The sequence below is a fragment of the Trypanosoma conorhini genome (genome assembly GCF_003719485.1).
Source record: "Trypanosoma conorhini strain 025E chromosome Unknown Tco_14.4_contig_00253, whole genome shotgun sequence".
In the NCBI taxonomy this organism is placed as follows: domain Eukaryota; phylum Euglenozoa; class Kinetoplastea; order Trypanosomatida; family Trypanosomatidae; genus Trypanosoma; species Trypanosoma conorhini.
In genome coordinates, this window is record NW_021704337.1 from 3106 (window position 1) to 17274 (window position 14169).

At 61.0% G+C, this 14169-nt stretch overlaps 5 protein-coding genes across 5 annotated transcripts, besides 13 other annotated features; all 5 read right to left on the reverse strand.

The window, feature by feature from the left end:
• The first annotated feature begins 87 nt into the window (after window positions 1-87).
• Window positions 88-116: a microsatellite.
• Window positions 117-196: 80 nt separating this feature from the next.
• Window positions 197-231: a microsatellite.
• Window positions 232-238: 7 nt separating this feature from the next.
• Window positions 239-325: a microsatellite.
• A 54-nt stretch (window positions 326-379) lies between these two features.
• Window positions 380-398: a microsatellite.
• Window positions 399-575: 177 nt separating this feature from the next.
• Window positions 576-636: a sequence feature (A-rich).
• Window positions 637-658: 22 nt separating this feature from the next.
• Window positions 659-685: a microsatellite.
• Window positions 686-697: 12 nt separating this feature from the next.
• Window positions 698-3187, reverse strand: Tco025E_04741 (uncharacterized protein; the record flags this gene model as incomplete). Its single annotated transcript, XM_029371647.1, has 1 exon — window positions 698-3187. One exon carries the CDS (start codon window positions 3185-3187, stop codon window positions 698-700), a length of 2490 nt encoding a protein of 829 aa, XP_029228269.1.
• Window positions 3188-3195: 8 nt separating this feature from the next.
• Window positions 3196-3241: a microsatellite.
• A 243-nt stretch (window positions 3242-3484) lies between these two features.
• Tco025E_04742 (uncharacterized protein) lies at window positions 3485-7798 on the reverse strand (the record flags this gene model as incomplete). Its single annotated transcript, XM_029371648.1, has 1 exon — window positions 3485-7798. The coding sequence occupies one exon, from the start codon at window positions 7796-7798 to the stop codon at window positions 3485-3487; it is 4314 nt and encodes a 1437-aa protein (XP_029228270.1).
• Window positions 7799-7841: 43 nt separating this feature from the next.
• Window positions 7842-7861: a microsatellite.
• Window positions 7862-8229: 368 nt separating this feature from the next.
• Window positions 8230-9018, reverse strand: Tco025E_04743 (uncharacterized protein; the record flags this gene model as incomplete). Its single annotated transcript, XM_029371649.1, has 1 exon — window positions 8230-9018. One exon carries the CDS (start codon window positions 9016-9018, stop codon window positions 8230-8232), a length of 789 nt encoding a protein of 262 aa, XP_029228271.1.
• A 293-nt stretch (window positions 9019-9311) lies between these two features.
• Window positions 9312-9328: a microsatellite.
• A 380-nt stretch (window positions 9329-9708) lies between these two features.
• Window positions 9709-9731: a microsatellite.
• A 94-nt stretch (window positions 9732-9825) lies between these two features.
• Tco025E_04744 (putative protein transport protein Sec24A) lies at window positions 9826-12555 on the reverse strand (the record flags this gene model as incomplete). The annotated part of the gene is made up of 1 exon (XM_029371650.1): window positions 9826-12555. One exon carries the CDS (start codon window positions 12553-12555, stop codon window positions 9826-9828), a length of 2730 nt encoding a protein of 909 aa, XP_029228272.1.
• A 140-nt stretch (window positions 12556-12695) lies between these two features.
• Window positions 12696-12729: a microsatellite.
• Window positions 12730-12935: 206 nt separating this feature from the next.
• On the reverse strand, window positions 12936-13577 carry Tco025E_04745 (uncharacterized protein; the record flags this gene model as incomplete). The annotated part of the gene is made up of 1 exon (XM_029371651.1): window positions 12936-13577. The coding sequence occupies one exon, from the start codon at window positions 13575-13577 to the stop codon at window positions 12936-12938; it is 642 nt and encodes a 213-aa protein (XP_029228273.1).
• Window positions 13578-13949: 372 nt separating this feature from the next.
• Window positions 13950-13998: a microsatellite.
• A 136-nt stretch (window positions 13999-14134) lies between these two features.
• Window positions 14135-14169: a microsatellite.

Genomic DNA, 14169 nt, shown 5'->3' on the forward strand with positions numbered 1-14169 from the left:
GCTTGTGTATCTTCTTCGGCCAGCCCGCACACGCAATTCGCGGTGGTGATGAGGACTTAAGGCGACAGTTTCTAGCCGGGCAGGAAGACACACACACACACACACAGACACACACAACGGGTCCACGCTCAAAGAAACTGCAACACGAACAAGTGCAGATGCGACGCACAGAGCCGTCTCTTTCCGTGGAGGTACTTATATATATATATATATATATATGTATAAAGATATTTGCTTCTCTGTCTCTCTTTGTGTGTGTGTGTGTGCTGATCTCCCTCGCTGACGTCCCCTCTGTCTGTCTGTCTGTATGTCTGTCTGGCGTGTCACGCTGATGAAGTGTCCAGCAGGGAGAAGAGTATACCTGTCACCGCAGCACGGGCACACACACACACACGCACGCGCCCAGAGGAGGAGGGGTGTGGTCGCAGTCGAGCCACACTTGGGCGCAGCAACCCCACGCACAGCGCGAGAGACGCCTGAGGGTGGATTGGGGGGAAAGGGCACGCACGGCACGGCAACACCCATCGCCTGTCACCCAGAGCGCTCGCGCCAGCGCCCGCGGCAGAAGGGCAGAGCAAACGCACACACCAACAAGAAACAAAAAAAAAAGGGAAACAAACGCCAAAAAAAAAACAATCCACAGGCACACACTGAGAACATATATATATATATATATGTATATGTAGAAGGGAACACGTCATGTATCTCTGGCCTCCTCTACTCGCATCTCCTGCAGGATCCTCTGCACCACCCGCTCTGCCTCCTCTTCGGCAGCCTCAATAAGACGACGCTCCTTCTCTTGTCGACTCACTGTGTTGTCCGCTTCACGCCGTTTGGCCAACTCCGTCAGCTTCGCCGTGGCGCGGCGCTGGACAGCGGCGCGGATCCCCGCGTCCCCCAGTAGCTCACACACCGCCTCTGTCACCGCGGCTGTGGCATCCTGGTAGCGTTGTGCATAGTGTGTGCGTTTCCCAGCAGTTCTAACGTCGGCTTCAAGGAGCTCAGTGCCGGCGGTTGACACCGCGTGCGCAAGTGACTCGAGCGTCTTTGGATGTATGTGAAAGAAGTTTGTGCTTGACTCCTCTTCTTCCTTCCGCGTGGGCCCCTTCCGGAGGTCGTGTCTCTCCTCCTCCTCGGCTGCCCCCAGACGCTGAGGCGCAACCAGTGAGAAGAGCGGAACCCGCGTCGGGAGCAGCGCATTGGGGTCTATGCGCAGCTCCTCGTCGTATTCGCTGGAGAAGGCCCGGTAGCCGTCAGAGCGGGCAACGACGCCCTCACGAATGGAGGCGGTGAGCGCCTCCACGACGGTCCACAGCTTCTCTTTTGTCACCCAATATTCGAGGCGGAACACGGGCTTCTCGCGCCGCCTCGCATCCAGCGCCTCAAACGGCAGGCAGTGAGCAGCATTACGCGCAAGCGGCTCCGCCTCGCGTGAGCCTTCGTATTGAATCAACACCGCTGAGCCATCCCTTGTCCCCGCACGGTCTCCGGCAAAGCGGCTTTCAAGGGCCTGCATGCAGACCAATAGCAAGTCCAGCTGCAGGACCCATGCAAAGTGGGCACTCACAGGTGGAAAGTGGCTGCTCGCAAGCCGCGTTGACGCGGCCACGTGCGCCCACACGTACTTTTGTAGCGCCTGAAAGACGCTGTTGTACAAGGAATCCGAGGCGTCGGTGTCCCCCGGGGCAAATGCCTGCATCCCACCCTCAAAAACGGAAAAAGAAGCGAGTTCCTTCGTTACAGTTCCACGAACTCTATGCGGCTTTGACGGAGGGGCCGCTTGAAAGTTATCCATGCCCACCACCTCTAGGGATGGGTGTATCGCCTTCCTTTCTATGTTGTTCTCAAACGGCTGCTTCGCGTCCCTCTGCATCAGTTCCATGACGAGGCACATAATGGCGTCCTCCACTGCGGCCTCATTTAGCTGCAGCGCGGCCGTTTCATTCGCGTCCTGCGCGGCGTCGGCGGGCTTTGGCCTCGACAAATACGGGCGTCGACTGCTCGTGTGACGCATCCGCACGGTTGCCGCATCCCCCACGCCGTGTTGTTGTCGAAGGCTCGACAGCTGTTCCGTGTCCTTCGTGGCGTAGGCTGCCTTTGCGTCGGCAAGCGGGTCGGGCGAGGACGCGGCGACGTGCCCACGCAAAAGCGCAAAGGCGCGCACCAAACGCTCCACCGCCTCCGACGTCTCGCGCAGCTCCACAATTTTGGGGTCCTGCCGCGGGTCCCTGGACGGAAGTGGGGGCGGCAGACTGGCAAGCACGCCCTCCAACCGGGGCGGGGCGGCCGGCGGAGCTGGAGGCCCCTTCGACGGCGACAAGGACGGGACCGAGGCCGCAGGCTGCGTCAAGAGCAACGGGGCCATGGCGCCGCCACCGCCCTTCGCTGCCGCCACTCCCGGAGGACCCGCGATGGCGGAGGCGGCAGTCGCGGCAGCCGCCCTCAACTGCGCGGCGGAATTGGGCCCCTCCCCCTGTGGCAGCGACTTCCTGAGATGCTGCGAGAGTGTGCTGAGGACGCTGCTATCCTGCAATAAAGAGGGATCCTCCGCTTCTGTCAACAGAGGCACAACCGCGGCCGGAGTTTTCGTCGGCAGAGCATCCCCCACTGCTGTGTCGGCAGCGGTGTCGCGTGAGCCCTTCTTGCCGCCGTCGGCCGCGGCAGAGGCGACCCCCGTTGAGCTCGGCGGGGAGTCACCAAACGCGACGTATGACGTCAGCGCCTGAAACTCGTCGGTGCCGGCTGCGTTGATTCCACCCAACTTCCTCTCTATGTTGGAGTACGTCGTGTCGCCAGACGCCGTGTCCCTCCCCCTCCCTCCCGCATCACCCACGACGGAGCTGCTCTTTAACTCCTTCCTCGGAGACGAGTCGGTGGAGGCGACGGACGACGCCGCTGCCGCAGGACGCAGCAGGGCGAACGGGGCACCAGCAGCCGCAGCAGCGGCCCCCTCCTCCGCCGTGGCGGCCGTGGCGGTGGAAGTGGCCGTGTCGCCGAGCGGCCCCGAAGTGTCGGCCAGCGCCTGCTTCACGGGCACCGGAACCGGCGCGGGAGGGGCGGACTGCCGCGGCTGCGGCTCAACCACGTCGGGTTTGGGCGTGAAATTCCCTCGCAACGGCGACGGCGGCGACGACGACCACGAGGAGGTTGTGTCGCTGCCCTCGAAGGAGTCCTCGTAGACGCTCATGCTTCCCGCGCCCGCCCGCCACCCCGCCTCAGCTCTGCGCGCCCGCCCACACGCGCAGACGAAGAGGGCAGGCGGGAGCCACGAGGAGGAGGAGGAAAGAAGAAAAAAGAAAAAAAAGCGCATAGCACGCAGGCCAGGCCTCTACCCCAGTGATGCAAACAACCCACCACAACGCAAGCACGCGCATAGTAGGCGAGAAAGAGAGAGTCACCCGCCCGCCCGCTTTCCGGCGCCGCTCAATCATCACCGCCACTTACCGTGGACAACTGCCTCCGCTTTTATGCTTGCCCCCGCAGGTTACTTGATAACGCGCGCCGCCGCAGTCAACGGCATTATTTTTGCGAGAAACTCGTCCGCCACGGTGGCCAGTCGCATGCCCTCGCGTGTTGCCCGCTTCACCTCACTCACCCAGAAGCTGTTCGGTGGCGGCGGCAGAATGCTCATCCCATTCTCCTCATCCTCCACCATCACCGTCAGCGACTCTATGCTGCAGGTTCCGTAGACCTCGCAGTACGCCGCCCAGTACTGCACTGACCGCAGGCGCAGCACCTCCTCCGACTCTATCATTTCCCGGCGGGCACGCTCCGCCGCACTCTTCGAGTTGGACGTCGCGTTTTTGTCATCCCCCTCGTCGTCGGAGTAGCAGGAGCTAAAGGATGAGGAGGCGCTAGACACGCTGGAGGCACTGGAGTACGAAGCAACGGGTGATTGCCGCCGCCGCTTCCGCGCACAAGCGCGGCGGGCCACAGAAGCGATGCTGGCAGACGTGGAGGAGCCCGACGCATGGCTGCCGTTGTCGCCCTCTTCCCGACGCCTGCGGCGGACGCTGCTGTTGCGGCTACGCCGCTCACTGCTCCCGCTGCTCCCGCTGGGGGTCGCGTACTCCACCATGAATGCGTCCAGCGAGGCCCGGGTGAGTGGGTTCGCCAGCAGCCGCTCGGCGTAAATGAGCTTCACGAGTCCATCGCAGATAAAACGCAGCATCGCCGCCTCGCGGCTTTGCGTGCGGCCGAGGAGGAGGAGGTCTTTGGCGTTGGCGCCGCCGCCGGCGAAGTTCCTCGCGAGGGACTGCAGCGCCAGCACCAGCAGCATCTCAGGCATTGCCATCGCCTGTGCATTGGCGCCGCCCGTCGTCGTCGTCGTCGTCGTCGTCGTCGTCGTCGTCGTTGCCCTGAACCAGCCCAGCACCCGCTCCCGGACGTGGCTCCGCAGCACGGTCGACCAGACACGGCTCGAATCCGCCGCCAAGAGGCGCTTCAGCGCCGTCGTGTCCGCCGCGCCGGACTGCAGGCGCAACAGCGATGCCGTCGTCTCCGGCATACCAGAGAGCAATGCGTCGATCCCGATCTCCAGTGCGTCGGAGGTGAAGTTCTTCGAGACCTGCACCATGCGTGCGTTTCGAAGCTGTCGAAGAACCTGAAGAACGTCACGGCACGCAGTCGGAACAAACGCCGTCGTGAAGCTGCGCGAGACGGAGAAGGCATCCAGCAGCACAGAAAGCACGGAGAACTGATAGAGAGCACAGGCGTGACGCGCGTCGGGGTGCGTCTGCAGTGCAAACTCCGCGTTGTAGTGGCAGCGGCCACAAGTTAGGACGGCGTCTGGCGGCGTCCTGTCCAACAGGCCATCCGAGCAGCGTTTGCAGTAGTACAAGTCGCGGCGCCCATGGACGGCACGAAGCCCGAGACACTTTGCCGCCTCCTTCACGGAGAAGAATCCGCTCACGCGCTCTCGTGCGCTTCGGTACGCCCGCTCCGTGAGACGCTGCCTCGCCTCAAGGTTGGCAGGGACGTCTGGGAGCGACAGCCCCTCACACGGCGGCCACAAGGCCTCGAGGCAGCGTGTCACCGCCTTCGCCGCCAACTGCTCGGTTGTTTCCCCGTCACCGTCCGGCGGGTCTGGAGAGGCAAATAGGCGGTGCATCGCCTGTAGCGCTTCCTTCGGCGCCTTGCTCCCGTCCAACGCCAGCGACACGCCGAGGAGAGTGCAATGCGGCACAAAAGGCCGCAAAAGCCCCATCTCGGTCAGAGTGTAGGTGGCCTCTACAGGCGCCATGCGGGAAAAGAGAGTACAGGGACGAAATCGCAGCCACTCCAACAGCGACTCACCTGTCTGGTTATCGCCACCCAACCTGCCACTGAGAAAGGCGCGCAACTTTGCGTAGGATGGTCTATTCAAGCTGGTCCGCATCACCGCTTCCACGCCACGGTGAAATAAGATGGCCAGCACCTCGGCCAATCCCTCCGCTGGCGCATCAACGCCCACCACCGTCGCAAATAGGCCGCATAGCAACTTCTCAGTTTTGCTCGTGTCCACCGCCTTTTCCTCCGCAGAGGCATCCTCCGACTGCCGGCGCACGGCGGCCACCAGGTGCGCCGCGCCGTCACAGAGACAGACTTGTAGCGCCACCTCACACCGCTGCAGCAGTAAATCCCGCGCGTCCTGCAGGAAGGAGTCCTCGGCGTGTGCGGGCTCCAGCACTATGGGCAGACTGGGCAGCTGCACCTGCGTCGCAAACCGCTTCCCCATCTCCCGAATCACCTCGTCGGTATTGTCACGCAGCAAGAAGGAGTGCTCAGAGATGGAGCGTATCCACGCAAATGTCCCGTCCGGCGCCGTAAGCGTGAGGGCGGGGCAGTGGCGGGCGGCGTACTCGCGCCAGCGTTGCTGCGCCGCCTCATTGTTTGGAAGCGGAGCGCGCTCTTCCTCCTTGCCGTCGCCGCGCTCAAAGTCAATCGGCACCCCACAGGGATACACAAAGTAGTTCTCCTTCATGTGACGCTCGTACCGCGTGGGGTCCGCCACGTCCACAATCTTCTTGTGAAGCCACGCCTTGCTCAGGGCGTAGAAAAAGACGACGTGCTCAAACGTTCCGTCAGACGCGATGCGGTAGATGGTCACAGGCCGCTTCTGTCCGTAGCGGTAGAGGCGGTATGTCGCCTGCGTGTCGTCGGCCGGGTTCCAACTCACGTCAAACAAAATGCAGTGGTTCGCCGCCACCAGGTTAATGCCCACGCCGCTCGCCTTTGTGGAGCAGAGCAGAGCCAAGCGGGAGGCATCCTCGGTGAAGCGTTCAATAATGCGCTGACGTTCCCGTACATCCAACCCTCCCTGCATCACGTCCGCCAGCATGCCCCGTTGCCGCAGCAGCCGCTGCAAGAGGAACAGGTGGCTCCTGTACGTGGAGAAGAGCACCACCTTCTCGTGCAACTCCTCGCTGATGTGCCACAGCAGCGAAAGCGCTAGCGCGAGCTTCGGCGACTCCGCCACATTGAGGTGCTCCATGGCCACCTCAAGGTCTGCCTCATTGAACTCGTCTGAAGCCGTCTCCTCCGACGAGGTGGCGGAGAAGCCGCTCTCCTCCCCACTGCTCCCCCGCTCATCCACGGCGGCGCTCGGCAGCGCACTTGGAGCTGCCCTGTCGCACGAAGCGTGCGTCACCTCCCGCGCCCGCTGCCGCGTCAACGCGGGGTGAAAACAGACGTGGGAGGCCTCGTGGTGAAGCGGGAGGATGACGCGGTTGGTTTCGCCCCTCGTGTAGGTCTTCAGCATGGCTCGGTACGCCGCCTCCTGCTTTGGCGACAACCCGACGAGAATGACGTACTCGCGTCGCGGCGGAAGTTCCCGTTCAAGGACCTCCGGTCCACAGTGATGCATCGTGGCCCCAAAGAAGCGCCGCAGCGACGCCACGCACTTCTGCATCTCCACAAACTGCTGAAAAGTGGAGTCCGCGCACTGCCCTCGTTCAATGGGAAGCGTAAAGAGGCGGCGGAAGGACCCGGGTTGCATCATGGCCCCTGTCACAACAGAGTACATGACATTGTACTCCTCCAAGTGGTTCTGCAGCGGCGTGCCTGTCAGCGCCACCCGCAGCTGCACTCCCCGTAGGTGCTCCATTAGACTCCCCACAAGTTTAGAGTTGGTGCGCTTCAGCCGATGCGACTCGTCCAGAACCACCACGTCAGGGCTTTCCAGCACCTCCAGCAAAGACAGCTGGCTGCTCAGCGGTAGCGGTGGCCGCAAGTAATCAAACAAAGACTTGACGCGGGTGTAGACTTGCGAGCCCACGACGCCCTCCTTTGCCCGTCGAAGAAGCTTCAGGTACTCCTCGTAGCCCAGAAGAAGAATGCCACCTCTTTGGTAGAATTCCAGGATGGTCTTCGCGGGCCTGCGGGAGCCCAGTGGGGCGTACACGGGGAGAGCCGTGTCACCGAACAACGCGGGGAGCATCCACTCCGCCGCACTGCACTGCCACTGATACGTGCAACTGCGCGGGGTCAGCACGAGGGCGCGTATCGCTGGTGCCGCCGCCTCTCCGACGGCGTAGCGCTGCTGAAGCAGCAGGAGAAAACTCAGGACGGTGACGGTCTTGCCAAGGCCCATCGAGTGGGCAATGACGCAGCCAAACAGCTCCTGGTAGAGACGCACCCGCTCCGCCAACGGCGCCGCCAGGCTCGCCCGTAGGACACGCTGTATGCCCTCGTCCACGAGTTTCCTCCACAAAAAATGCAGCGCGTCAACCTGATGTGGGCGCAGCACGTTGGCGAGGGGCGGCGGGACGACCAGCGTCGAGGTGGGACGCGTGTCCTCCGCGTTTTCCCCGTCAGCCATCCGTGTGCCGGCTCGCTGCCGCTTCCCGCCTCGTACCCTTTTCTGTGTGTGTGTGTGTGTGTGCGGCGTCCCCCTTCGTGCCTTTGGAACCTCCCCAAGCCGCCCCGCCGTCGCGCAGCAGCAGCAACCCAGCGAAGAAGACGCACAAAAAAAACAACGAAACGGGGGGAAAAAAACCACTGGCGCAGTACCACGTGGGCACACACAAGAGCAGAAGGGGTAAATCGTGGAACGCCGAAAGCAATAAAAAAACGCATATAAAAAACACACAGAAAAAGTGGCGGTTCACCCACACCCAGCTTGCGTATTGTCCCAAGGCGCGCAGGAAAGCCCCAATACGAGCCACACACACGCACACACAGAGATCATTGCAGTTACTGTTGTTGAAGCTTCTCCCACTGAAAGGTGTCATCACAAAGCGCTTCCCGCGGTCAGTCTCGTCTTCGTTCACGATTTCTGGCCCTGTTCAGCGCCTCCGCCACGCGGTCACCGTAGTACCGTCGCAAGTACAAGCAGCCGCCCACAAGCGCCAGCACCGGGAGCAGCATGATGGCGACGCACACGCACCACGCAAGGACTCCCACGAGCACATCCGACGGCCCAGAGGAGTAGGCGTAGATGTTCCACGGCGCCGTCCAAAGTGCGTAGTAAACGGCCGCAAAATGATACATGACGACGTAGCCCAGCAGCCACTGCCCAAGAAAGCCAACAATAACGTCCGTGAGCGTCTCAGAGTTGCCAAGGTCAAGGAGGGAGTTGTACCACGCCTGGACGTAGCTCATCTCTTGCACCTGTTTCACCGCGTCCACTATGGCGTGGCGTTGCTCCTGCGCAAACCGGCGTGAGACAATACCGTAGAGCGGCTTCACCTTGGCCAGCATCCTTTCCTCCTCCTGCTTCAGCGCAGTTAGGGCCGCCAGGTTCTTTTCGTATTCCGCGTCCAGCATCTTAATGCGGGCCTTGGCCTCTGCGCTTGTGAAGAGCCACCCACTCTGCTTCCTCGCCTCAGCTAGGGCGAGCTGGCTCGAGTAGAGGGTCTGGTACGCCTTGGCCATGTCCCCGCCGCGCAGCCTGTCGATCTCCTCCTCCCAGAAGACAATTTGCTCATCGCGGCTGCCCTTCGCAAGGCTGCGGTCGCCGTACTCCGCAGCAACCCCCGTTGCCGCCTGAACGGTCCCCAGTAACAGCAGCAGCAACGCCGCAATATAAGTGCAACGCATTACGTTAATCTCTTTTTCCTTTGGTTTACCTTTTCTTTATAATTTCTTCACCAGGCCGTGCAACTTGTCGCGTGACGACCCTGGGGAACTGGGGCTAATGAAACTGTCGACTACAGGCGCGCGGGGGGGGGGGAACAGATCTTTCAGAGGTCGCAGTCAGACCCACAAACAGGCGTACACGGATATACATACATGTAGGCATGTCTATGGGGTGAACTTGTGAATGGAGCAGAAATATTTTATTTTTTTTTTAAAGGGTGCGACGTCGCGAGGAGTTTCGCACGAGCCAAGAAACACACACACACACACAAGTCAACGTCGCCCCCTCCCCCCTCCTTCACTTCCTTCTATTCAGAATCTCCTTTTTTATTTCATTCGTGTTGCCGAGTTGCAGCGTATTTTTTGATATATATGTATATACCCGTTTGCAATGTGTTTTACTTTCTACTCTCCTTGTTTCCTTGTCCGCGTGGGCGTCGCCCCTTGCCCTCTCCCTTTTGCTGTGGTCGGCAGTGCTGCTTACCTCGAGACCCGTGCTGAGTTCGGGTGGGCGGAAGTTGGGCAGGTTATATAGCTGTTGGTGTACAAATTCCATCTGGAGACCGCGTTGACCCCTGCTTTGATCGCTCTCAGCCCCCCCCCCCCCCCACCAGGCGCACACGCCGCTGGGTCCCCAGTCACTTCTCACGTCACCCACCCACCCCCCACCCTCCTGCACAGCGGCGAAGGGTGAAGCGGGGCGAAGACAAACACGCAGACAAACATCCTCCCCTCCGCAGTGCCGTGCTCCGGCGCGGAGCGGCTGTCTCACCTCCCCGTGGCCGACACCTTTTGCCACAAGTCACGCAGGAACGTCGTGTAGCTCGGGAGCGTTTGCACCTCGTCCTCCATCATCATCCGCGTCAGTGCAGGCTCAATCACGGAGTTGCCCTGCGGACATGCCTCCAAGGGGGCACTAAACGCATTCCGAACACCCTCGAGCAACTGCCACACGAGGGCGTCAAAGCGACCACGCAGGGCGACAAGCTGCTCCTCCGTGATGAGCGGCTGCGCGGAACGCGGGGCCTCCTCGCTCGGTGTGAGACCAAAGGCCTCCACCACGTGGGCATCTGCCTTCCGCCCGTACCACAGCACCAGTGTGGAGCCAAGGTGCACAAGGAAAATGCCATCGGACCTGAAGTACGACTGTGTCGGAAAAATAGGCACGGGAAAGTTCTCCGGCGCGGCATAGGGGGAGTACACCTCGTAGGACCAGCCTGTGTAGTACGGCAACATGGCGTAAGGGGCAGTGGACATCACCATCGACATGGCAGCCACACGCTCATCCGGGAGAATAGGCGTTGAGGTGGACAACCCCACCGCCGCGCCCCTAAAAAAGCCGTGCAACAGTTGCGGCACAAACCGCAGCGATTCCGGCAGCATAAAGTGTCCGCAGCGCAAACCCAGCCCGTCGTTGTGCTTCTTCACGGCCCGCAGCGTCGCAAGCAGCTTATCGGTGACGCGCTTTTCCGCCTGCTGAAAGGGCCCATTGACAGAGAAGTCAACAGCCATTTTGCAGAGGAAGCAGGTGACCCCCAGCGAGTCGGCAGAGTTCACCACGGCGCTGAGAGACGGCGACACGCCCAGCTGGTAGGTGTGCACACGGATGCGTCGCTCACGCGCGCGGTTTGTGTGCACAATGGCGACCTGAATGTACGCAAAGCTTGTCTTCAGCTCGGACCCAATCTGCAACTGAACAGAGTACGACGAGTCCTCGTCACCCACCGGAAGCGCGAGGAGGTCCGGCTCCCGCACGTGGCAGTGGCCGTAAAAGTTCGGCACCACCAAACCGTTGGAGGTACGCACCCGCAGAATGGCCTCAAAGGCCATGTAGCGTGTGAGCATGCGGTGCACCTGCTCCGGCACCCCGTTGATGGTGAGCGGCGTGGAGCGGTAAATGCTGCCCGAAGTGAAGCGGGCCAAGGGGGCGATAGTCGTCAAATCCACGTCCTGGGCGCCGCTGACGAACAGATCGATAGAAATGTTGCTGTTCGAGCACGCCAGCGCACGTTGCTTGTACCAGTCACTCGCGGCCAAGCACACCGTGTACTCCTTTGGCTGATTCGACAACTTTGCAATGTCAAAGCGGGGCTTCAATTTCCCCTCGCCGATGGACGGCATGGCGTCGATGCTCGCGACAATCTTCCCGCCGCTGTTCTCCAGCATTGAAATGGCAGCCGCCAGCGCCGGCCCAAACGCACAGCCCACGTCTTTTGTGGTGGCAAACGTCTCCGGCAGGGTCTCGAAGAGAACCTTCAAGAGACGGTAGGCGTCCTTCACCTGCACCATCAGCTCATTCACGGCACATGGAAGCTCAATGGGCTCAAACTTGAAGTTGTCGTCCACGTTACACACATCGTGCACAATATCGGGGGCGACGATGGTGCACGGGGACTGCAGCGTGGGCCCCAAGTTGAAGAAGTACAGCGTTGAGGCAAATCCGATGACGCCCATGTACAGGGCATCCTCATTTTTCATCGTTTCAAGTGCCGAAAGGACGCCGCGGCAAATGGCACGCAGCTGCCCTGAAGCGATCGCCTGATACGAGCAGTCTAGCATGAGCAGAAATGCAGGACGATGCGGTGGACGGCGCAGAAATTCAGGCGTTGGATAAAAGTCCACAGAGCAGTACGTAAGCTCTGGCCGCTGCAACACATCCGCGCGCAACCCCGTCTGGGGGTCCAGAGCACAAAAGTATTCCTGAGGGACCTCATTCAACTGCCGGCACATAATGCATTGCCAGCGCCGCCCTTGTTCACAGAAGGTGGTGAATGGGTTAATGTAAGCAGAGCACTTGCGACAGCGAATCATCTTACCTCCCAGTGTTGAAAGATCCACTTCGGGTAAATGGGTGTCCGCAAAGGGCTGAAACGTAATACCTAACGGCAGCTGGAGCGTCTCCGCCAGCTGCGAGGTGCCTGGCAGGCACTGAAACGTTGGTCGCATTATAATGCGGCTCACAGGCGAGATATACGGCGGCGTTCGTGGCAGCCGTGCCATGTCTTCCGCCAAATGCAAGTGCAAAAACCTTGGAATGGAGGGATGGTCAAGAAATTTGCTTTTGTCATGCGACCTGGCGAGCTGAACATCCCAGCAGATGACACTGTCAGAGGGCTGCGTTTGTGCATTCGTCTGTGAATACGGCTGCGGGGACGGTGAGCGCGGCGGGGACCGTTGGCCTGCCCGCGCCGCCTGCGAAAACCCCTGCGGCTGTTGCGGTTGCTGGGCCTGCATGCCCTGCTGCTGTGGATATTGGGCATACGAAGCCTGCTGCTGCGGCTGTGGTTGTGGGTAATTGTAGTACGCCTGCTGCTGCTGCGGCTGCTCATGCACGCCCTGAGGGGCCTGTTGGGGAGCGGCGGCCCCCCACTCCTGCAGCTGCCGCGGGTCCTCGAAGGCGTGGTAGAGGTTTGGCACCTTTTCCTGCGCAGCCCTCACCCTGGCGGCTTCCGCCTGTTGTAGCGAGCGAATATACTCGGGCGGCAGGGCGAAGTGCATCTCCGCCAAACTCCTCCTCTCTTCGGTTGATGCTAAATAAACGCGGGGCGGCTCAAGTGAAGCGTCTCGTGCGTCGGCGTTCTTTCTGCAAAATTTGGACCGCAGGGACACCGCCACCAGACGCGAGGCCTCCACCACGTCTACTGCTGCTGCTGCTGCTGTCGCCGCCGCCGCCGTGGAGAGCGGGGGCGCCGGGACAAACAAATAAAAAAAAAGCGAAGTGGGAGAGAAGCCGGCGTTGCATTCGCGCTTTTCTCTCTACGCGCTACCGGAGCAAAGCGGCAGGACGATGGCGCAGAAAGGCACGACCCAAACCGCGCACATGCGCAGAGTGAGAAAAGAAAAGTGGGCACGCGCCGCAGCGTCCCCCTCCCCCGTTACTACTCCCTTTTCTTCTGCCGGCCCCCGAAAGGGTCGGGGCGCCGCACATCACGCGACGCCCGCTTCGCTTCACTCAGCGGGACGCCGAGCGGTCGCGCGTGCGGTCGGCGCCGCTGCAACTCGTCAAGCGTCTTGGCCTGCGACCGCAGCTGCGAGCGCCGCCACCCCATCCGACGGTAGAACGGCGCCAGCACGTGGGAGAAGAGGGGGTACCGCACGTACACCGTGAGGTCGTAGAAGACGAGGAACAGGCAGAGTTGGCCGGCGAGGACAACCGCCCAGTGCGAGAACTCCCACATGCGCTCGAACTGGTCCGCCGTGAGGAGGCCTGTCGGCACCAGCACGTAGTAGCTCGGCGACAAGACGCCCGTCACCAGCAGGGCAAAGACTGGGGCCACAAGTAGGAATGTGCACACGTTTTTCATGATGCGGAAGGACGGGTGCAGCTCCCTCGTGACGGGGCCGTCCACCTCAAGCGCCAGGTAGTCAATCGGCCGCCGCCGCGTCAGGAAACGAAAAAAGCGATTGTCCGACTGCGACATCTCCCGCATCTCGCAGCGCGTCTTCATCAGCACCTCAGCGCCGAGCTTTGTGCGGCCCAGCCCACTGAAGAGAAGGCATTGTGGCGAACAACGCAGCATCTCTTCTCCCCATACAACAACGAGTAGGAAAAAAAAGGAGAAAAAAGAAGGAGGAGACAAACGCATACACACATACACATGTACTGTTCAAACTCTGATCGGAACTGGGGGGTAATGCGCCGGCATCCAGAAGAAACAAACAGCCAGCTGGAAATGTTACGCCCGCGTCATCGTTGCTACCAACACGCTCCTTCGCCAGGGCGCGTGCTTCCTGCCCCTGACACTTTGCCTCCTGCACCCGCTTTAGATGCACAGATGCATGTGCGCATCAACGACTTCAACTGGCTTATATAAAAGGTTAACCGCTACTCGGGAACATTTATGTTTTTTGTTGTTGTTGTTTTTTTTTCGCTCTCGCCCTCCGTTGCGTGACTTGCTACTTTTGCTTCTTCTTTTTTGCATTCTTGTTTTTCTTCTTATTTGCCCGACGCTCGCGGTTCGCCTCCTTCACGGACTTGTGATACTCCTTCCGCTCCTCCTTCGTCATGCCGGCGATCGTACGGGGCGGTGGCCGCGGCGGCGTCCCCTGCGCGTCCCCGCCGCCGCTACTCGCGTCGCTCCCCGCCTCATCGTCCTCCTCCTCCTCCTCGTC